The sequence below is a fragment of the Loxodonta africana genome, chromosome 10, assembly GCF_030014295.1.
Source record: "Loxodonta africana isolate mLoxAfr1 chromosome 10, mLoxAfr1.hap2, whole genome shotgun sequence".
NCBI classification, from domain to species: Eukaryota; Metazoa; Chordata; class Mammalia; order Proboscidea; family Elephantidae; genus Loxodonta; species Loxodonta africana.
Genome location: NC_087351.1, coordinates 66,622,145 through 66,646,203, shown reverse-complemented (window position 1 = coordinate 66,646,203; position 24,059 = coordinate 66,622,145). Strand labels below are relative to the sequence as shown.

Sequence of the window (24,059 nt, the reverse complement as noted above, 5' to 3'; positions counted from 1 at the left end):
CATGGGTCACCAGGAGTAGAATCAACTGTATGGCAACTGGCATATAACTAAACAGAGCCACAAAATCTGTAATTTTAGAGCCTGAAAAAACTTCAGGGATTACTTAATCTTTCTGTTCTTCCCACCCCACCTACCAAGGGAAGGTAGATGATAAGAACTGAGCTCTAGTTCTAGGTCAGCTTCTACTTGGCAATGTGATCTTCAGGCAATCTCTTACCTTCCAAGTACAAACCTTACTTTAACAGTTACAAACAGGCAACATCTTGTTGTAACAAGAGCTATGGTGGGAAGATTGCTATCAGGAAAAGTAGGAGATTGAAGAGGGAGCTCTAGAGGAGGTAAAGCTATTTCAGATGCTCCTTCTTCAAGATTTTAATTTAAGAGAGACAAAATTATCCCCATTTAAAATCAATGGCTCTGAGTAGCATAAAAGTTGGTCTCACTACCTAATCCTCAAAGATTGATATAATTATGAATAAGACAGTTATTATTTATTGAGCTGTAGGCATTGTGCAAAGAGATCTACATACAAGTAATTCATTCACACATAACATCCACTAATTTATTCATTCAACAAATATTTATTTAACATCTACAATATACCACTCAGTGTTTTCAACAATGGGAATACGTGATGAACAAGACCGGGTTCCTTACCCTTTGAAATTTATATTCTAGTGGGGGAGATAGATAATAAACAAGTAAACAAAATAGACTTTCATTCTATGCAGATGTTACACGATTCGTTATGGAAACTCACTGAAATAGCAGCAAAGGCATAAACCCATAAGGACAAAGAATACAGGTGAGGAGATGATAGCGGATATCAGCACACTACTGAAGTAAACAAAATTTTGGAATGTGGAAAGCAGAAGGACATGTGATAACTGACTCAGGAGACCAAAGAAGTTTCACCTATGTCCAAAGCAGCTTATGCTGCAGAGCTCCCAAGAAGCTTAGGACTAGGAGACCAGTTACCTCTGAAGGCATGGTACAGGTAGGGGCTGGAAACAGGACGTCTAGTAGAAAATAACGTCCAGGGAGACCTTTAGATTCTCTCCCCATCCCACACAACGAGGCAACTGCCACCCTAGCAACTTTCTTCTGACCAGACTGGCATCCAGGCTAGTGTCTTAACAGAAGGCTGGAGGATTCCTCTTTGGGGGAAATGGAATACTCCAAGAGAAAAGAATTCTAGATGGTGATATGTGTGAGCCCCCAAGAAATGGCCAGACCAGGCCCCACTGGTGAAACCCACACACAGTACCGTCCTTTTTAATGAAAGGAAGGCCACGAATCGACAGATAATTGAGGACTGCCTCTCACTTGAGAGATAGGGTCCAAAACAAACAGGAAGACTGACTTCAAGGGAAGGCAATGTTAGAAGCAGAAGAAAACTCCCAAAATCAACCATGGTATCTTCAGAGATGTTAGAAAAGATTTTGCATCCATGAAACAAGAGCAGAACGGCAATCTGGATCGTTCTAAGAGGCTGAGTCTAAGCTGACTGATCTGCTATAGGGAGGGGCACAGGAGAAAGGTCCCTCTGCACTCTTCTTTCCCCAGATCAGGATTCTTAAGTGTCCTACCCCAGCAAATAGTAGTCCACACAACTGAGGTGGTCTCCTAGGGGTTAAGATTTCCAGAATAAACCATTTACCCAATGTGCTGAAGTAGAGTTGGAGAACTTATTTGCAGGCAAAAGCAATCTCCTAGGTAAAGGAATTTCAGCAACTCTTCTGCATGCAATCACACCAATTCGAGAGTACAGACCTTGAGTGTACAAAGCTTCTTGCTGCTCCTCCTAAGCCATTGCTGGGGCAGCCCAAAATGCAAACCACTGGTTAAAAATAAGAATATAACCTTTTCTTTTTTTTTTTTTTGCCACTTTGTGGCTGTTTTTTCCAGTAGTAAAGACCCAAGAAGTAAACACAAAATCCTTTACTTGCTCTGTTCTTCAAGAAAAACTCTCCCATGTTGACCTTTTTAAAAAGTTTGTTCCCGCAACTGCAAAAAGATGGAAGGCAGCTCACACACAGACATGTGGATGTGAATGAGGAGGTGATCATGAGCCTGACCTCGCACTGAGCCATTCCAATCGAATGCTTAAAGAGCTTTTCTCCAGGCAACGGCTTCTCCACTACCCCATAATTAGCCTGCTCTCTGAACTGTATACAGATCAGGTGGCTAGGGGAACACGGAGAAGAGAATAAATCTAGGAGCAAATAAAAATTATGCAGCTGTCGCCTGCTACAGAGAGACGATCGCCAACAGAATATTAGGAAAAGAACTATGACCACACAAAGGCTTAAATTCTTTTTTTACAAATCTCACAGACTGAAAAGAAAGCCTTCAATTGACACTTCATTTGCTCCAAAGACATCCACTTTCTCCGAATACTGGCAATACTCATTCTTGAACTGACATGAAGCTCTGCAATCAATGATGCCTCACCTTGAATGTAGGATCTGCAGCTGAGATTCACTTCTAGGAACTGGCTGGCCTCAATCGCATTACCTGCCTCATTCCGAAAGTAGAGACATTTTTGGGAATCAAAAACTCTCAGAAACCTTTGAGTTTTATACACAATGCTTGGAGATTCCAGGTTAATTTGGAGCTACAATGCCAAAAGTAAACAAATGTACAAATGTGGTCATTTTTATCTGAGGAAGCAATTATTGTACTTGTATTGAGCTCTGGATTTTAGATTAATATTAACATATAACATTCAGTTGGGGTATTAAGATTATGCTGCTAAACCTAGCAGAGTTACGACAATATCACAGGCACAAAATAATTTCTTGAATGATGATGAACATACGTGAACAATTCCCTTGTCTCCCTAAAGTCGAAGTCTAGTTGACTGCTTCCAAATTCTTCCAACTTCCCAAGTATGCTGTGGTCTTGAGCATTCTCCTGATACATTTAGTTGATGCAGGCCCCAGCAGTAGTCTAGCCAAGCCCTCATGTCAGCATCTCTCCCCAGCAAGTGCTCTCTCTAGCTCCTGAGCAAATTTGGGAGGATTCTGTGTTTAGGAAAAGAAGCCCAAGGGGGAGAGGGTAAAACCAGCACCTTCCCTGCCCATCTGTTATGGATTGAATTGTGTGTTGGAATCCTAACTCCCATATCTGTTGAAGTAATCCCTGTTTGGGAATAGGGCTTTCTTTGTTATGTTAACGATGCCATATCAGTGTGTAGGGTGTGTCCTAAACCTACTTACTTCTGAGTGATCTAAAGACCAGCCTAGACACAGAGACAAGCAAGCACTAAAGGCTGGAGATGGATGCTACTGGGAGATCACCAAGGAATCAAGGAATCCTGGGGTTACAGAAGCTGAGTCAAGGATCTTCCCCCAGAGCCAACAGAGGGAGACTTCCCCTATAGCCGGTACCCTGCATTTGGACTTCTAACTTCCTAAACTGTAAGAAAATAAGTTTGTGTTTTTTAAAGCCACCCAGTTGTGGTATTTCTGTTACAGCAGCACTAAGAAACTAAGACACCATCCAACTTCATATAAATATGACTTGTGACAAAACAAAAAAGCTACCTAAATAATTCCAATCACAGAGCCCTGGTCACACAGTGGTTAAGAGCTACCCACCAGCTGCTTCTTGGAAACCCTATGGGGCAGTTCTACTCTACCTATGGGATCACTATGAGTCGGAATTGACTCGATGGCAATGGGTTTTGTTTTGTTTTAATACAGAAGAGGACTGCTATACACATTGCAAAAAAAAAAAAATCACCTGAGGAAATCCTTTCCATTTTTATTTTAAATACTTTACAGATGATTAACTTTGATAAAGAATTGAGGACCTTAACCCCAGATATTATGAATTCCTGCTAATGAAGATAATTAGAGACTAAGTCCATATTCAAAATCATATTTTTAGTCAGTGGGAATATAATATTCTATTCGAAAAAGGTCACTTCACAAAAGCAAAGAACTTTCCTGAATAAACTGAATACTTCGAAGGTCAGTGGAGCAAGGGCGGGGATTTGGGGACTATGGCTTCAGGGGACATCTAAGTCAATTGGCAAAATAAATTCTATTAAGAAAACATTCTGCAACCCACTTTGAAGTGTGGTGTCTGGGGTCTTAAACGCTAACAAGCGGCCATCTAAGATGCATCAATTGGTCTCAACCCACCTGGATCAAAGGAGAATGAAGAACACCAAGGTCACAAGGTAATTATGAGCCCAAGAGACAGAAAGCGCCACATGAACTAGAGACTACATCATCCTGAGACCAGAAGAACTAGATGGTGCCTGGCCACAACCGATGACTGCCCTGACAGGGAACACAACAGAGAATCCCTGAGGGAGCAGGAGAACAGTGGGATGCAGACCCCAAATTCCCATAAAAAGACTGGACTTAATGGTCTGACTAAGACTAGAAGAATCCCGGCGGTCATGGTCCCCAAACCTTCTGTTGGCCCAGGACAGGAACCATTTCCGAAGCCAACTCAGCAGACATGGATTGGACTGGACAATGGGTTGGAGAGAGATGCTGATGAAGAGTGAGCTACTTGTATCAGGTGGACACTTGAGACTATGTTGGCATCTCCTTTCTGGAGGGCAGATGGGAGGGTAGAGGGGGTTAGAAACTGGCAAAACGGTCACGAAAGGAGAGACTGGAAGGAGGGAGTGGGCTGACTGATTAGGGGGAGAGTAAGTGGGAGTATGTAGCAAGGTGTATATAAGTTTATATATGAGAGGCTGACTTGATTTGTAAACTTTCGCTTAAAGCACAATAAAAATTATTTAAAAAAAAGTCACTTCAAGCAACTTTTAAAGAATATATACCAACTGTGTAAATGAGACATTGCTATAGTATGAGTTCTCTTTCCTTGCTTCACCTTGGTACTAATGATAGATTAGGAGAGCATGCTCCTCATTTCCTTAATATGTGCCACCAGTCATCTTTTTTTATCTGACGAAATTTAATTTCCAGGCTCTGTAAGACAGCATTGGGTACCCTATCTATCCACTAATGATAATCAGAGACTGCCCTCAGAAAACTGAAAATGTGGGATACAGGTTTCATTTTATTTGGAAAGTTTTTCAGTCCAGAATGGGTAGCAGCTTTCGAAACAGAGTCCAAGAGCTGCATGCCAATGTGGAAATGACTTAGTGGCACATGAGTAAGACCAGTAACATGTGGAACATTAATCAGGTCTTTTAAAACAAAATCTTCCAAAAGGATCCCATCTGACGAAGTCACAATTACTAAGCAAGAATGGCCTTCAAGCAACCTGTGACACAGGCTTTGGGCAACTTCATGTGGTAATCCCAGGTTTTTTTTTTTTTTTCCCCTCTTTTCTATAAGGTCAGTGAGGATAGAGAAATCACATTTGTAGTTGTAGCCTGCTCTGGCGTTTCATCACACCAGGAGCTCTACCTGTATAATTTTTGCCCATTTCCTTTTCTTGCTATATGGCAGAGGCTAAGGAGCTCATGATAATGTTCTTCCTATTAATGAACTTCAATGTCTCTAAGTTATCAAATCATCCTTATTTTGCATTATTGACTTGACAGCAGTGAGTTTTTGGTTTTGGTATGCCAAGCTAAATCACCTTAATGTATTTTAGAATACCTCTTCTCCCCATTTTCTTACTAACATCTTTGTATTTTCTTATTTTATATCTTTTTAATTTTGTATTTTAATAGGTAATAATGCAATTGTACTAACTTCAAAAGACAGAATGAAATGTAAGTCTCCTACCTAACCCCTGTCTGCCAGACATCCCAATTCCACACTCTAGGTACCAGTTACTGCTTTTCACATTCTTTTAAAAATGAGGGGGACCAAAATCCTATCAGATGGTTCACTGAGTGTACAGTTAATGCTGAAGAAAGCAGGAGGGTTTCTTCCTGGCTTTGATATCTGACTTCTCTTAGACTAGTCCAGCATGTTAGCTGGCATTTCACTCTCCTCCCCTAATCTCACCCCAATATAACAGCACTATGTACTCACGGTCAGCGCGCTCCATGACTTAGAGATTTTTCTACCTTGGAAGCACAGAATGATTGGGCTAAGAAGGATGCTTAGGGGTCATCCAGCCCCATGCCTTCATAAAGAAGGAGAAATCCTCTAGAGTTTAAGATCACATACTGAGTCAGAGATAGGGTGAATTTCCTAATCCATTGCTCTTTTCACTAAGACACGTTATTTTTCTTCCAAACACTCTGCACTCTTGAAACTGGCAACATTTCCCTGGCCTGTATCTCTGTGTATAGCCTCATTTATCCCTATTCAATTCTATTCTGCTACTTAAAGATCACATTTATAAATTTGAACAATATCCCTACACTTATCAGTAATTTAAAAAATGATTCCCGTTAGCAGTGAATTCCAAAGAAGCAACATTGACAATTTTTTACCTTACTCTTTATTCTTTGTGTGTGTGTGTGTGTGTGTGTGTGTGTTTCTGGTCTATTTTAAATTATTTAGTATGCTATACCACTGGAACAATCCTTAAGGGAATACTGGTATTTGTGAAAGCCTGACTCTTTGTAGAGTTGAGTTAAAGTATCTTGATTTCAATTTAGCACACTGGAATAGCTTTATCATAGAGCTGCCCCAAAGACTATTCCATCACGGATTACTGCAGAGTCTGGGCTCGTGGAAGAAGCACCCTTTATTGTTATCAACATTAACAACTGCAGTAATAACAACAATGATAATAATAATAAGGGCTATCAGTCATTGATTGTGAGGATGGTGTGGAACTGGGCAGTTTTTCATACTGTTGCACATAAGGTTGCAATGAGTCAGAACTGGCTTGATGTCACCTAAACAGCATCAGTCATTACTACCACCTGTCAGTTTGCCAAACTGTGGTGGCTTGTGTGTTGCTATGATGTTGGAAGCAATGCCACTGGTATTTCAAATACCAGCAGGGTCACCCATGGTAGACAGGTTTCAGACAAACTTCCATACTAAGAGAGACTAGGAAGAAAGGCCTGGTCTACTTCTAAAAATTAGCCAAAGAAAACCCTATGGATAGAACAAAATATTGTCTAACTGAACTCAAACATGCCAATGAACATGAAGATGGTGTAGAACTGGGCAATGTTTTGTTCTGTTATACATAGGTTTGCTATGAGTCAGAGCCAACTTGATAGCAGCTGGCAACAACAATTATTTATTAAGCACCTCCCACTGGCAAGTGCTTTACACACATTACTTGTTTAATCCTCAAAACAATCCTAACAGGCTCTTTTCACTCATCTTAACTAGCCTGCTGTACCAGCCAGAACTCTCCATTCCCTTTAATTACATGCTGATGCCCATGGCTCACCGACTCCTCAAGGGTGGCAATTCACTTCTGTGCTTCTCCCCCAGCTGACTTGTAGGCTGACCAAGAGGCAGCCGAATGCATTCCCAAACCTGTTTGTGCCAGCTGTACTTATTATTGTAAATGTGTAACTTTAAAAAGTATTACAGAAATGGATGAAATGCGAGCTTTGAAAGTTAATTGCAAGAAAATGTAATTAAATGGTTTAGAAATATTCAATAAGTGATTTTACTTAAAAACGTACCATTGAATTCAGTGTGGGTGAGGAAACTGGTAACTAAATTTTAAACATAAAAATCATAAAACTCTAGAAAAATTCTATGTTCGGATTGCTTTGCAAATGCCTTCAAATTCCTGCTCTATTTTAATAAAATCACAGACAATAATGCATCAAGGGTGTGATTTATGCAGGGAAGATAAAGAGTAACCCTATCCTCAAAGAAAGGGCTGTCGCTCTATACCAAAAGAGGGCAAGGGAATGCATTTATGTTTTAATTTGCAATATGTTTAAGGTATTATCCCTTTTTATGATTCCCTGCTTCAAATAGCCTTTTCAATGAATGCACCAACTACCCATCCTGATCAAATCAATTAAGAGGTCTCCTCCTGAATATTAAAGGAGCCCTGGTGGCACAATGGTTAAGCGCTCAGCTGTTAACTGAAAGTTTGGTGGTTCGAGCCCACCCAGCATTTCTGTTGGAGAAAGACCTGGCAATCTGCTCCTGTAAAGATTAAAAAAAAAAAAAAAACAGCCTAGAAAATCCTAAGGGGGCAGTTCTACTCTGTCACATGGGGTCACTATGAGTCAAAATTGACTCAATGGCACCTAATAACAACTCCCGAATCTTATTGCCTTTTGAGAGATGAGGAAATGATGCTTAGAGGTCAAGGAGCTTTCCATGGATGCACACCTAGTTATCAGTGGAGCTGGAATTTAAAACCAAGTCATCTAACATCAAAGCTATGTTTTTAATCTTGATCAAGATAATCTCATAATCTATACCCCAAACTCGAACATCTAAAGCACCACTCATAGCCTCATAATTCCCTTTGCATAATAATATTTTCAAGTGACAGGAGGCTACAGCATAAAATAAAACCAAAAAAACCTGTTGCTATTGAGTCATTTCCAACTCATAGCGACCCTATAGGACAGAGTAGAACTGCCCCATAGAGTTTCCAAGGAGCTGCTGGTGGATTCTAACTACCGATCTTTTAGTTAGCAGCTGAAGCTTGCCGTAGTTTTTAACCACTGCCACCAGGGCTCCAAGCATAAAACAGTCTATTTAAATCTTTTAGCTCCATATGGGTTTTGCTGGGCTTTCAGAAGGGATGCATCTCAGCAAGTCTGGCTGTGAAACAAATCTCTAAAGCAAAGCCTGTGCTCTCATTGGCTCCACTCTATAATTCTAGCCATGAAATTGGTCTATGTAAATGGTCCACTGGTAAAGGGAGCTAAAAATTTTGGCAAAGAATGACTACCCCTGAGCATGCTGGGAGCTTTAGCCTTTCTCCAACCCACAAAAATCTCTTATATTTTCCAGATTCCAGGGATCCCCTGCCTATCTCGCTTCCCCATCTCCGTACCTTTCCCTATAGCTGAGATTTCCTGATACCATATTTACCTAATAGAATATTAAAGGTCAGGGGTGAGGATGGGGGATGGCAGGAATGATATTTGCAGTGTTTAAGAGTTACAGGGTGTATCCTAAATTGCTAGTCGTTGCTGCCACTAAGATTTACCCTCAACTGAAACCATGAAATTCAGGAGTTTAAGTTGCTGTTATTAAAGAAATATTTATATAAACATACATGCATGTATTATATATGTATAAATATATATGTGTATATATATATTTGGCTAATTTTATCAATTTAGATATTCTACACATTTAACATCCTTATAAGTTACATTCATGATACATCTTTCTTCATTGTAACCCGAGCTTTCCCTTGGAAATCTTAAAATGCAAAGAAAAAAAATTAAGGTATGTAAATGCAAGATTAATAGTTTTCTTGTCCAAATGCTTATGAACAGCCATTGTTAGTGTATGACTCTAAATTTTGTGAAATAATAAAAATCTTAAGACTATAAGGCTCAAAGAGTCTTAAAGAAGCCCTTTGTCTATCTCTCCCTTCCCCCTTCCCTCTTTCAGCTGGACCAACTTGAGCCATTTATTCCAGCCAGAATCCATCCTATTTTTAAGTATGGTGGAGAATGAGAACACAACTGCTTTCCTCTGTAGCTCATCTCATGCTTAATAACCCTCGCAGTCATTAAAGTCTAAAAGAGTCCTCCCGATGGCACAGTCTCATGACACATGGCTACAGGCACATGCAGTCCATGGTCTTTAGTTCTTACCAAACAGCGGGATCTCCGACTCAGAACAAACTAGCAGGCTTCTTGCTTACTACAGTGTTTTTCTAATTGTTCTTCCCCAAGCTCCAGAAAACAAACATTAGGGATGATGAGGAAAAACACTGTCCTGTAAAACCTTTGGACTCTTGGAAAGGGGAGAAGGATTACTCAGTGGCAACATCAGGTGCTCTGAGATGTCACTGAGCCATCTTCACAATGTAATATCAGGAAGGCCGGTGCCATACTTGAAAAAAGTTTGCCCAAAGTGGGAAGGAAGCTGAGGCTAAAAATATATCATGGCAGCTGTTAAAACATGCCTCTGAAACGAAACAAGGCAACTATTTCATTAGTCACCTCTTTGAAGAGCAAATGAGGGGTTGAGGAAATAAAGGAATTTTTTAGTTACCTCCCAGGTTTCCCAGGTTGGCTAGATTTTGGGAGGGAGAAATTTTCCACCAAGAGAGTCTGTTAATGAAAGACAAAATAATTTCATGAGAATTTAAAAGCAACTGCAAGTTAAACCAGTGGCTCCGAAATCTTAGAAGTGGCCTGCAGCCTGCAAGGCAGAACCAGGAGTTCCAGGCCTTGCCATTCCTTTTCAGTTTCCAAGAGGCCACTCGCAAAGCTCTCTTTTCTAGTCAGACCTGCCTAAAGCTGCCTGGTCTCTGCTTTTCTTAAATATGTGGGTTCTAATCGTTTCTCACAGGCTGATGGGAATGAGCCTGAGGTGGCTGGTGGCCTTGTTAGAAAGCTTGAAGGAAGGGCACAGGGAAAGGAAGAAAAGCAAGAAAGTGTTGAGCAAAACAGGTATCTCTGAAAAAGCTGACACTGGCTGCCTAAGGGGCTAAAGAAAATGGGAGGATTTTTTCCAATTGTGGATTGTTGTTGCTGTTAGCTGCCATCAAGTCGGCCTCTTACTCCTGGGGACTCGATACACAATGGGTTTTCATTGACTGTGATCCATACGGTTTTCATTGGCTGATTTTTGGAAGTAGATCACCAGACTTTCTTCCTGTCTTTGTCTGGAAGCTCCACTGAGACCTGTTAAGCATCATAGCAACATGCAAGCCTCCACTGACAGATGAGTAATGGCTGCTCTTGAGGTGCACTGGCCAGGAATCGAACCCAGGTCTCTTGCATGGAAGGCGAGAATTCTACCACTGAATCACCACTCCCCTCAGTAGCAGACTAGGGGCTCCCAAAAGATTCACTTTCCCTGAGATTCACGTTGCTCCTACTCCTCACCTTGCCTGCTGAGGTAGTTTCGTTTCAGATTGGCTCTATGTGACTAGCAGCCATCCTTTCCATAAATAGGAAGATTCCCTCATTGCGTAGGAAGGCCAAGAACTACGGCCAAAGTCCAAGAAAAATCCAGGTATTGGATGCTCCAGTATGTTTGTTTGTTTTTAACTTTAGATTTTGAAATGATTATAGATTTATAAGCAATTGCAAAAATAGTACAGAGAGGTCCCATGTACCCATCACCCAGCTTCCCCCAATGGTGACATCTTACATAACTACAGTGCATTATTGAAACCAGGAAATTGACATTGACCATATACAATTAACTAGACTACTGACCTTACTCAGATCTCACCAGTTTTTGTATGCACTGTTTTCTTTTGGTATGTACTACATATATGATATGCACTGTGTATATAGCGTATAGCTCTATGGCATTTTATCACATGTATAAATTCATATAACCACCTCCACAATCAATATCATAGTACTTTTTAAAAAGTTTTAGTTTTGACACCAGGTTGGTAAAATAAGCCATGAAAGAAGCAAGAGTAACAACAACTGTCACTATGATGACTGTAACAGAAGACTAAATGATCAATATTATCACTAAATACTTAATGAATTCCTAGGGACATTTTCTTGTTTATTTTGAAAATTCATTATTTTCATGAACATCTGCCTAGTGAGCCCAGGAATTTTTTAAGTCCCTACTGCCCAGCAAACATTTATGGCAAGGCAGGCAGGCAGGCTTCAGATCACATGCCATCATTTACTGAATTATAGTGGCTGCCTAGAGGAGTATTGGAGGCCACATCTGGGCTTAGCAAGAGACAGCCAGTGTCCAACAGAGACGCTCCACCCTGGGAGAGTGGCAGTTGAATGCATGCCAGGAATTTGCAGTCTCAAAAATCTCTGTGACTTTTGACCCACATGGAGCCTTGGTAAGGCTGTGGTTATGAGGTAGACTGCTAACCAAAAGGTCAGCAGTTCGAATCCACTGGCCATTCCTTGGAAATCTTATGGGGCAGTTCTACGCTGTCCTGTAGGGTTTCTATTAGTCAGAATCAATTCGTTGGCAATGGATTTGACCCACACAACATTCTGGGTTCTGGAAAAGAGGGATAAAGAAGACACAGTCCCTGTCCCCAAGGAGTTCATGATCTGAAAGGGGAGGGAAGCATGTAAACCAAGACTTTGTTGCTAACTACTGAAATCAAGGTACATGGGTCAGTTCGTGGCGAGCACACCAGCAGCTCCTCTGTGTCAGTGAGTCACAGAAAAGCAGCAATTTGGGCGAGGTCTCAGGTCTGTGTGCCAGGGAGACCACTGATTCCATAGAGTGGCTGATCTACAGAGGGGAAAATTCAGGGTCAGAGGCCAACCAGGAGCTACTAGCTATGAGGAGTCCCTGGGTAGTGGAAATGGTTAACGTGCTACGCTACTAACCAAAGGCTGGCAGTTTGAGTCCATTGAAAGGCACCTCAGATGAAAGGCCTGATAATCTGATGATCTACTTCTGAAAAATCAGCCATTGAAAACCCTATGGTGCATGGTTCTACTCTGACACACAGGGAGTGGCCACAAGTTGGCATCAACTTCATGGCAACTGCTTTGGTTTGGTTTACTAGGTATTAACTGAGGTAAGGAAACCCTGGTGACGTAGTAGTTAAGAGCTACGGCTGCTAACCAAAAGGTCGGTGGTTCCAATCTACCAGGTGCTCCTTGAAAACTCTATGGTGCAGTTCTATTCTGTCCCATAGGGTAGCTATGAGTCAGAATTGGGTTTGAGATGATCTCTGAGGATAGGATTAGAAGGGAGAGACAGATGCATAACCTATAGTCAAGAGCCAGATGCTGGAGCCTGACTTCCCATGTTTAAACCCTAGCTCATCCACTTAATTGGTAAAGTTATTTAACCTGTCTATGCCTCAGTTTCCTCATCTGTCCAATGGCGATAACACTACCTACCTCATGGATTAAGTGAGTTAATATTTATGTAAAGGGTTTTCAACAATACCCAGCACAGAGTAAACACTATGTAGGTGTGTACTGTTAGATCCTATGCAAAAAGTTGCTTAGTAGACATCTCGATCTACCCTAATTCATTCTTCTCTGATCTCATTCACAGAAGCAGAGATCCAGCTCACAGGTCCTGTGAGAGAACTCACTTGATTTGATTTCCGTAGTCAACAAAAGACACTGTTATATCTGTCTGGATGGATGCAAATGGGTTAATTCTTATTAGATTAGGGTTTAGCTTTTGCCCCCAACTCTTATCCTCATTCTTCTCTCTTCCTTCAAAAATTCTACCTGGCTCCAGCACCTTTTTTTTTTTCTATATTGTTTTTAAAATTTATTTTTTTGTTATTGTTGAGACTATATACAGCAAAACATACATCAACAGTTTCTACATGTACAATTCAATGCCATTGATTACATTTTTCAAGTTGTACAACCATTCTTACCCGCCTTTTCTCAGTTGTTCCTCCCTCATTAACATAAACTCACTACCCCCTAAGTTTCCTATCTAATCTTTCAAGTTGCTATTGTCAATGTGATCCCATACAGACAGTTCTTAAAAGAGTATAATGCACAAGGCAGCCCTTTTTTTTACCAGTTAAGCCAAATTATTTTTTGGTTTTAAGAAGACTTACAGGGAATATTTTTGGTTTAAGGTTGAAAGATTATTTCAGGGCAACAGTTTCAGGGATTCATCCAGCCTCTACTACTCCAGAAAGCCTTGAGTACATGAGAATTTATAATTCTATTCTGTAGTTTCCTCCTTTTGATCAGTATTCTTTTACAGAATCTTGGATTAAAACACTCAGTAATGGTAGCCAGGCACCATCCAGTTTTTCTGGTCTCATGGCAAAGGAGGCAGTTTTTTTAATGCCTTACAAACATGATTTTTCTCCATCTCAATGTTCCAGCACATTTTCAAACTCTGCATAAATCCAAAATCAAACTTGTAGCTTGTTCCTCACCCTATCTCACCACCAATCTCTTTAGAATCATTAACTCAACTTTTTTCCCCCTAAGTGCCTATTATGGGCTAAACCAAAAAAAAAAAAAAAAAATCAAACCTGTTGCCATCGAGTCAATTCCAGCTCATAACGATCCTATAGCTAAGCACTCTCTTTTATTTCCTTTAATAATTCCAATGGTCAGTTCTCAGTCCTTACTTTATTAGACCTATCAGTAACATTTGACTCAGTTTTCTTCATTTGTCTTGCAAGGTACAAATTCTTGATTTTTCTCCAACCTCAATAATTTCTCCTTAGTTTCCTTGGTTGCTTCCCCCTGTTTTCCCCAGCCTCCATGTTGAAGCGCCCCAGGCTTGGTCTTTATCCTACTCCATCTACGTCTCTGCCTTCGTAATCTCATTTCATCTCAAAGCTTTAAAAACCACCCTTATGCTGGCCGTACTGGACACTCATATATCCAACTGCTTATTTGACATTTCTGAGTCTGTCGCCACTCCCCAACCTAATCTATTTGATAATAAAAGCTTTCACCAAAAGGTTTCCCCACGGCAACCCATCCTTCCAGTTGCTCAGGCGAAAATACCCTGGAGTCATTCTTGAATCCTCTCTCTCACACCCCTCATTCATTCTTTCAGAAAATCCTGTTGGCTCTACTTTTAAAATATACCCAGTGTCTAACCAGCTCTCACCCTTCCTGCCATCCTGGTCCAAGCCTTCATGGTCTCTTGCCTGGATCACTGCACCAGGTTCTTAACTGGTCTTCCTGTTTCTATCCTTGCCCTGGTACAAACTATTCTTAACACAGCAGCCAGAGTGTCCTTTTAAAATATAAGTCAGTTCAGTCCACATCATTCCTCTGCTGAAAATCCTCCAATGGCTTCCTGATTTACTGAGAATAAAGGTCAAAGTCCTTGCACTGTCTATAATGCCCAGTAGGCTCTATCCCTCCCCATCACTTCTCTAATCTACTCTTCTCCCACTGTCTCCCTCTCTCACTCTCCTTTAGCCAAAGGCCTCCTTGCTTTTGCCCATACAAGCCCGGTACTCTTCTATCTTGGGATCTTTGCTTCAGCTTTTTCTCTACCTGGAATGCACTTCCCCTAGACACCCATTTGGCTCCCTCACCTCCTTCAAGTCTTTGCTCACACATCATCATCTCAGTGAGGTCTACCCTGACCACCCTATTTAATACCGCAACCTTCCCCCACCTTTACCTCCTAGGCCAGATCTTTACGCGACATTCTGCTCTTTTTCTTAATTCCATAAAGCTCATGAGCTTCTAACACTATGTAATTTACTTATATACTGTCATTTATATGCACTAGACTGGAAGTTCTACAAAGGAAGGCAACTTTGTCTTGTTCACTGACATGTCCCAAATGCCTTGCACAGACTACACATATAGTAGGTGCTCAGTAAACATTTTCTAAGTGAATGCATGAACAAAAAATGTATCAATAATGTATATCCAAGTCAATACCAAATTCTAATCCCAATAATTTTCCTAAGGAACACTTCTAGTATCTGTTCCTTCTGCTCCATACCTACTCCTATTCTAATGATACTTTTATTATCTCACAACTGAGTTTCTGAAGGGATTTCTTAAGTTGGCTCATTGACCCTGTACTCACCACTTGCTCACCATTTGCTAATTGTAGACCAGTCCCCTTTACAGCACTACTCATGTCACTTCCATGCCCATGATGTAATGTTCGGCCTCTTTGTTGTTGATGTTGTTAACAGCTGCCATTGAGCCAGTCCCTGTCTCATGGTGACCTCATGCACAACAGAGCCAAATGCTTCCTAGTCCTGCACCATCTCCATGATGGGTGTCTTTAAACAACAACAAAAACCCATTGCCATCAAGTTGATTCTGACTCACAGCGACCCTACAGGACAGAGCAGAACTGTCCCATAGGGTTTCCAAGGCTGTGATCTTTACGGACTACAGACTGCGACATCTTTGCAGAAATAGACTGCCACATTTTTCTCCTGTGGAGTGGCTGGTGGGCTCAAACCACCAACCTTTCAGTCAGCAACGAAGCGCTTAATCGCTGTGCCACCAGGACTCCTCCTGGTTCTCTGATCCCTTCCTTCTGCCTGCTTTTACTGCCTTCCTCTCACTACCCTTCCCTTACTGAACCTTTATTTTCTCCTCCCTGCACACTAGAACCTCCACCCTTTTGCTACCCTCTTCTCCCCTTCTAAATATCGTCTTCCCACTTTAAATTCTAGCTCACTTCCCATTTCCTCTGCAAAGTCTTTCCTGACCCTCCAGTTCCCAAGGATCTCTCCACACATTCATAGCACTTAAGAGCACGGACCCCTCCATTCAGTTGACGCTTAATCCTGTATTGCCTTGTGTTCTTAGAGTATTATTTTACTGTACTTTTTATATAACTCATGAATTGTTCTGTCAAATTTCTCTGGAGAAGTCTGACAAAAAGAAAGATTTAATTTTTAATTGTGAGACTGCTTGATAGGTCTTCTCTCCCCAATTATATTAAAAAAATTTTTTTTTTTTTTAATTAGGCTCGCTATATTAGTCTCCCTGAAGGAGCTGAGGAAACCCTGGTGGCATAGTGGTTAAGAGCTATGGCTGCTAACCAAAATGTTGGCAGTTCAAATCCACCAGGCGCTCCCTGGAAACTATGTGGCAGTTCTACTCTGTCCTATAGGGTAGCTATGAGTTGGAATTCACTCGACAGCAGTGGGTTTGGGGTTTTTTTTGGGGGGGTGGGGAAGAGTTGAAAAAGTGTCTTAAGCTCTGTTATATTTTCCATGGACCATGTAGTGCTAAGCACACAGTAGGTGTGAAGTTAAGTGTTTGCAGGGCCATTAAACGATTCAGAATCCACACAGGGAGTAGGCCACAAATGCTAAAGCACTTTGCTGAAGTACAACAACCAAAGTAATAAAATATTAGTGGAATAAACCAAGGTTAAAAACAAAAACCATGAAAGGGATGACTTTCTAGTTACTTTTTATTAAACTGTCATTAATTTGAACAATAATATGAGAATGCATAGCGTTAGTTAATTTCAGTCTTATAATCATACTGTTTTGTGCATAACCCTGATATCTTTTTCCACCTGGAAAGAGGTAAGAAATGTAACTCTTCAGTACAGTAGATGAGGTCCTGAAGCTTTTAAGTCCGCCCATTTTCTATTGCAGTGAAATGGCCCAAAACCCGTTGCTATCGAGTCCATTCTGACTCCTAGTGCCCTACAGGACAGAGCAGAGCTGCCCCATACGGTTTTCCAAGGAGCAGCTGGTGGATTTGAACTGCTGACCTTTTGATTAGCAGCCAAGCTCTTAAGCACTGCATCACCAGGGCCCCAGGGCCCAAAGTCACAGCATATTCAAGCCCCTCCCCCTTTGGACACCACGAGCTCAGGGAAAGATGCCTATATCATTGCCTTATGTCAACGCTGACCATCAGAAGAACTGAAATTGGGACACAAAATCTGGATGTCAGCATGAGCACTTTGTTCTTCAGTGTTTTCCCTGGTTTTTCTCATTTATTCATCTAGCAGACACTTACTGAGTGCTTACTGTCGCCAGCCCTGTCCTGGGCAGGGCATTTACATACATAATCTCATTTGCCCTCACCACAGCCCTCAAAGGTAGTTATAATGAATGTTCCTATTTTACAAATAGGACCTTGCTCAGAGAGGATGGCGTTCATGCCAAAGTTCTTGTTCTTATACTTTGTCAGGCTGCCTCCCGGGGGCTCAGTATATACACGATAGAGGCATGTGAATGAATGACCCAAACATTTGTAGTTTTTACAAACACAATTTAACTACAGTAGGCCAGGCAGAGGAGTAAAGCAATGACATTAACCTTTTGCTAAGGAGATACTACTGAAATACTAGTGTTGACATGGCCAAGTGTTTGAACGAAACTCTCTGGAGGAGAGAGCTGAGCTCTTTTACCTTCTTTGTGATGCTCTGAAACAGGGCTCCCACCCCTTTCTTCTTCCACAGATATGTAATCTAGTCATCGTGTTATACCTCCAAGTCCTTTTCAGCTCAAGCACTACACCAGGGCTCGAAGGTCGGGGAGGCGATGACAGTCATCTACTTCCTATCCTCCAAGGGGCTGGGCAGCCACAGTGAAAATTAAAAGTGCCTGTTGACCACAGTCTGGTAATTGTCTTAAATGTCGTAATGTTGTCAAGATCTGACCCTGAATGTTTAAATCTACGGAGATGGAAATGTGATGACCCAAGACTAATTTCAAAACAAATGACATAAAACTCAGCCCCTTAAAATACAAAAGATCACTTTTTAGGAGGGCAGGCAGCTCATCATCTGCATCTCTTCCAGCTATCAGAGTTAAGTAACAATTATTAGACTCTGTGGCTGACCCGGGAAACTCAGGCCAAGAGGCTCTGTCTTCCCAGTCTGCATGCGTCTGCTCTAATCATCTCAGCCATCACTCACAATTACATGGCGGCTAGTGACAGAGTTCCCAGCTGGATCACTAGTCTGTGAAAAAGACTGACTGCCACAAGAACCTCTTACATAATAAATTAATAATGCCATAATCACTTCATTCCCCAAATGTGGAAATTACCAGTATTGGAATATAAATGTAGGAAAAAGAATCAAAAACCTCATGCTGCAGTAATATCAATGAAGTATCTTAAGTATTTCCTGGGTTATGCCACTAAAATACTGCTTCAATTAATGTAGTTCAACACTGTTTCATATTTGAGAAAGCCATTTAAAAAGGCCCATTAGGGAAAAGATCCAAGAGGAGGTAAAGGCCAAGAAGCCATCGGTGCCACTTCTTAATACTCTCATATCATTTAATTAGGGGTTCCATTTAAATGATATGGTCTTACCACAAATCTTCCCCCCAAGAAAGTTATCTCAGCACTCTACTGTATTCAAGGACACATGAGAACTAGCATCAAGGAGTTCGGTGTCATACAGCTACTCAGCCATGCTGCACCTTTATATAAGCATGGAGGGTATGTTTGTCATTTTGCTCAGCCTCATTGGGGAGCATAGGGAGGACTCCCGCCTTAATCCCAGCTGTGGGCAGGGTACTTTGCTTTAGCGGTCCAAAGAGCAGAGAGCTGTCCTCTGCTCTCTTCTCCTGCAAAGCAGTTCCCAACCTGCCTCTCCTAAGGGGTTAGACTGAGCGAGGGGAGTCCACAGCATTCACACCAGGGCACAGCAGAGCAGCATTCTCAGTTAGCAAACCCGCTCCCCCTGTCAGGAGAAGTGCTCCCAGACAACTGGGGACTCAAACCAGGAAATGCAAGGGAAGGAACATTCCAGGGTGAAATCAAAAACAAGGGAAAAAAAGACAGAAAAAAAAAGAAAAAAAAAATGCACAAAGCCCATGTGGCTGGCTGGTTAACCATGGGTTAGAATCAGGTTTAGGGTATCACACGGTAACCGAGTATCTCAGCAAATCCCAAAACCCCAGGGTGAAAGACGTGGCAGTGAAAGGCATTCCTATTTTTGGAAACATGAAGTTTACTTCTTTCACCATTTAGTCTTTCTCTCTCTCGCTCTCTCTTTTTTTTTTTTTTTTGATCTGTTTGTAACTCAAATTTGAACCATCAATCATTTTTACCTGCCCAGCATTTTCATCTTTCCAGAGTCAAAAGAGCCACAAAGATGGGGTTCAAAGAACCTTTTCTCATAGCCAATTCCAATTAGCTCTTCATTCCCAGGGTTACAGAGTGATCAGAGCAGACATTTGCAGTGGGACATGCCACACACAGCAAGTCGCCAAAACCAGATGGTGTGAAAGGGTTTCAGGGCACTTACTTGTACTTGTGCTGGTTCCAATTGTATTGATTGTGGTGGGGACGGAGGAAGAGGAGTAGAGGGGCACATGGCCATTCTCACATCCCAGGCTCTTGTCCTGCCAGTTGGAGGTGTTGATGCAAATCCCAGAATCCCGAGAGTTCTGCCACCCGTTGAGCTTGTCGTCGGAGTTCTGTCTTTGGTGATAGTAGTGTGTCTGCCCATAATCCACAGAGTCCGAGTGGCCTCGGTTCTGGCCACTGAAGCTGGTCGATGTACGGTCTTCCAAGTGGTTCAGCCACATGGCTAAAGCACTGCGGTCTTCCAACGAAGTGGCCGGATGTATCAATGCATAGGACAGCAGCTGTCTGCTTTCCTCGATGTGCTGGTTGTGTTCAATAGAGTGGGCCAGGATTTTGGGCAGCAGTTTCATATACTCTACTTTTGCGTCGAGGTTTCCTGGCTTCAGCAAAGGCAGGTGAGTTAACAGGAGGGAAATCACTTTATCCTTGGATTCCTGTTGCCATTGGTTAATGATTCCTGAAAAGGAAAATATACAGGGCAAATAAGCAAATACACCCACTCAGACACTAAATACCAACTGTAAAGAGAATTCCTATGGATTGGAGTCTCAATCTATGTACCTGGCTAAATTTTCTCAAAATAACCAAGACATTGGTTAAATCACTGACCTCAGGTTGCCAGGGGACACTGACTTCAACGAAACACAGAACAAACAAATGTTCTGACATGTTTGCGTGCTCAATCTAATTCTCATTTGTGTCTCCAAAGAGGTGACAAATACTTTGGTACAACCAAAGAGAATTTACAGCCCTATTTTCTTTCTTAGAAAAGTCTAGCCACTCCCTCAGATAGACAGGGGGCTAAAGGAATAAGGAAATCTCCATAGAAAAGCAAGTATAATCAAGGGTCCACATACCCAAGTCCTTCGGGTAAGGCTGCTTCTCTACCCCCAGACATTTGTGGACAGTGGTTTAAACCCTGGCAAAAGCGTATGTGTAGCTCGTTAAATTTCACAGATGGAGAAATCTGCCAGAAAAAAAGTACTTATCTCATCATAGTAAGTCTGCACCTTTCACCTGACTCGAAGGAAGGACATGGGCTCAAAGCTAGAATGAGCCATAGATCTAAGACTTGGCTCCAGGGACTCCTCTGAGCACATATGCCAAACAGGCTATTTTTATGTGAAGATCTGTTTTTAACACACTCACAAGGATCCCTTCCTGCTTCCTCCCACTCAAAGCACAAGCTTGTTGCCTTAAGTAAACATGGGTAAACAATGCACTATGCATTTATTGGCCTTTGAGGAGTAGCTGGTTCTGGAAGCTGACAGTTAGCCACAGGAACTTAAGCCACAGGAAAGAAAGCTCCCTTCCAGAAAAGCCATTCTTGAAACCGGGAGACCTCAATTCTGGCCCACTGATGACCCTACCAGAGCTAGCACTGCACAGCTCTGCAGGCTTTTATGCAGAATCTACCGGGTTGAAAAGAGGGTTTCTGGGATTTAGCTGAAAGGCTTCACAATTCTAGCTAGGCACAAACATATTAGAAAAAGCCCAATGGTCATTACTGACCATAAGCTACAAACGCATCAGCCACGTACTACAAGGCATCTCAAGACCACAAGGGCGTATTCAAAGAAAAGTATCAAACAAGGAAGGCATGGAATAAAATGAAAGAATGTGAACTTTGGAGTCAGGCAAATCTGGGTACACATCCCAGATCTGCCACTTAATTTGTGGCAGAACTTTGGCAAGTCATTTAACCTCTCTGAGCCTCTACCACCTCATCAACCAAATCTGTTGCCATCCACTTGATTCCAACTCATAGCGACCCTACAGAGCAGAGGAGAATTGCCCCATAGGGTTTCCAAGGCTGTAAATCTTTATGGAAGCAGACTGCCACATCTTTCTCCTGTGGATGGCTGGTGGGTTTGAACTGCTGACCTTTTGGTTAGCAGCTAAGTGCTTAACCACTGTGCCACCAGGGGGTCTTCATCAGTCAAGCCTCGTGGCCACTGAGTCTATTCTGACTCATAGCTACGGCGGCTGGTGGATTCAAACGCTGACCTTTTGGTTAGCATCTGTAGCTCTTAACCACTGCGCCATCAGGGCCCCCATCAGTCAAGACTGGCACAGATAGCATCTGCCCCTCACTGTGCTGTAGGATTAAATGAGGTAATGAATCTAAAGGACCAGTCAAGTACTGGGTAGTGGAAGTAATTCTTTCTAACTTTTTTTGCATTAGTCAGGCACTCATTAGCGTGATATGGGTGGTTTCAGGTACTAAGTTTTAAAAACAATATAGAGAACCAAATGGTCAACAGTTACTCTAAAGCAAAGATGAAAGGGTAAGGGGACAAGAAAACCAGATTACTGGTAATGAGTCATCCAGGATGAAATTAATGAGAATGTTGACAAATGTGAAAAATGTAGTAAATGTCACTGAACAATTTGTGTAGTAATTGTTAAGTGGGAACCTAATTTGCTGTGTAAACTTTTACCAAAAACACAATAAAATATTATTAAAAAATAATAATAATGTAGAGAAACTGGAGACAATCCAGGGGAGGTCACTAAAAATGATTAAAGGGTTAGAAAAGAGTAATAAGGTCAAAATATGGAAAAAAAAATAGGGTTATTGAGCTTACATAGAAAGTAATATAGAAGATGCTTGATTCTCTTTAAGTGGGGATTTCATGACGAGATGCTGAACCATCAACTATTTGAAGACTAAGTCTTCAAATTAAACAGGAGAGATAAAAATTAGATGTGGAGAAGAACTGAGCTTCCAGAATGATAAAATACTCAGAGGAGTCACCAGGGAAGGCTCTAGAATCTCTGTCCTAGAGGTCTGAATAATAGAGCTAGATGGTTTAGAACATCACTGTCCAACAGAAATATAATGTGAGCTATATGAAATTGCTTGGTAAAGTAGAGGGTCAGTAAAAAGGAGGCAGACCCTCAATGGGATGGACTGACACAGTGGCTTCAACAATGGGCTCAAGCATAACAACAACCGTGAGGATGGCACAGGACCAGGCAGTGTTTCTTTCTGTGGTACACAGGATCACTGGGAATCGGAACCGACTCGACAGCACCTAACAACAACATATACGAAATTATAAATAGTCTCATAGCCACATTAACGTAAAAAGAAACAGGTAAAATTAATTTTAACATGGTTTATTTGACCCAATAGATCGAAAATATTACCATTTCAACATGTAAGTCACATAAAATTATCAATGAGATATTTCACATTCCTTTTTTCATATCAAGTCTTTAAAATACAGGGTGTATTTTACCACCTGCAGCACATCTCAACTTGGATCTGCCACAGTTGAAGTTCTCAGAAGCGACATGTGGCTGATGGCTACTGAACCGGATAGCACAGGGCTAGAGGCATTCAGATTGGGGCAAGCAAGTGGGAGGGCACAGATGGCCTCGCAGGTCCCTCCCAGCTCCCTGATTCTGTATTTAACTAATGCCACCTGACACAGGGCTACCTTCGTGCCTTCTACTCAGTATCACCTCCCTTGTAAAGTAGCTCTGGGAGATGAATAAGCACTGAATTCTAACTTTCTCCTCAATACATTTTCAGCAAACACAAGGCATGTTTTAGATTATTAGTCTGTTTAGATGAAGATAAGATCTATTCATTACCCCCAAGGATCTAAAGAGGCACCGGAAAGAAGCAAAAGGAGCTGAGAAGAAAAACTTGTGTCATAAGCCAACACTGACGAGATGTAGGCAGCTTCCACTTTTGAAAATGTACATAAAAATAAAATCTAAGAACAATCTTTCATAAAAACTTTACAAGGCTGAGGAACTCCCTGGTTTTCTGCTAGGTCATTTGCCCATCTGGATATTCTACACTTCCCCACAAAAGGTCAGTCCCCCCACCAAAAAATAAAAATAAAAATGAATTGTAAATAGGACTCAGAGTGCGAGCTAAACGTGCTATCTTCCTATAAACGCTCTCTGCCAGGGGTTCACCTGGGATTCAGAGAAAGCACAAGCACAGCAAAGAGAAAAAGAAAACCAGAGGCCACCGGCCCTGGTCCCTTCCAATGCTGAAGTAGTTCCTTCTCTGTCCTTCAGACAGGTTTAGATGGCTGTGACGTGGTCAAGAAGACAACTGTGGCTTTCGTTTCAGACCACTGGGAACATGGAAATAAGATTGCCTTCCATGGCTAAATACACCTGCTGGATCAAACTATCTCTGCTCTTGCTGTAGCTGCCACTGCTGACAGCTAACAGTTATTAAATGCTTTCTATGTGCCAGGTACTCTTCTAAGCTCTGTGTTTTTAATTACTCATTTAATCTTCACAAGAAGCTTATGAGGTAGATCCTATTACTAACCTTATTTTACAG

General features: G+C 41.6%; 1 protein-coding gene across 2 annotated transcripts in view; it reads right to left on the bottom strand.

The window, feature by feature from the left end:
- The window catches only part of SAMD4A (sterile alpha motif domain containing 4A), a 238,307-nt gene that overhangs the window by 76,975 nt on the left and 137,273 nt on the right, over positions 1-24,059 (bottom strand). For both annotated transcript variants that reach the window (XM_003408645.4, XM_003408644.4), the window contains exon 2: positions 19,683-20,201. In XM_003408645.4, the coding sequence (XP_003408693.1) occupies positions 19,683-20,201 (519 nt within the window). The remainder of the gene's footprint in view (positions 1-19,682; positions 20,202-24,059) is intronic.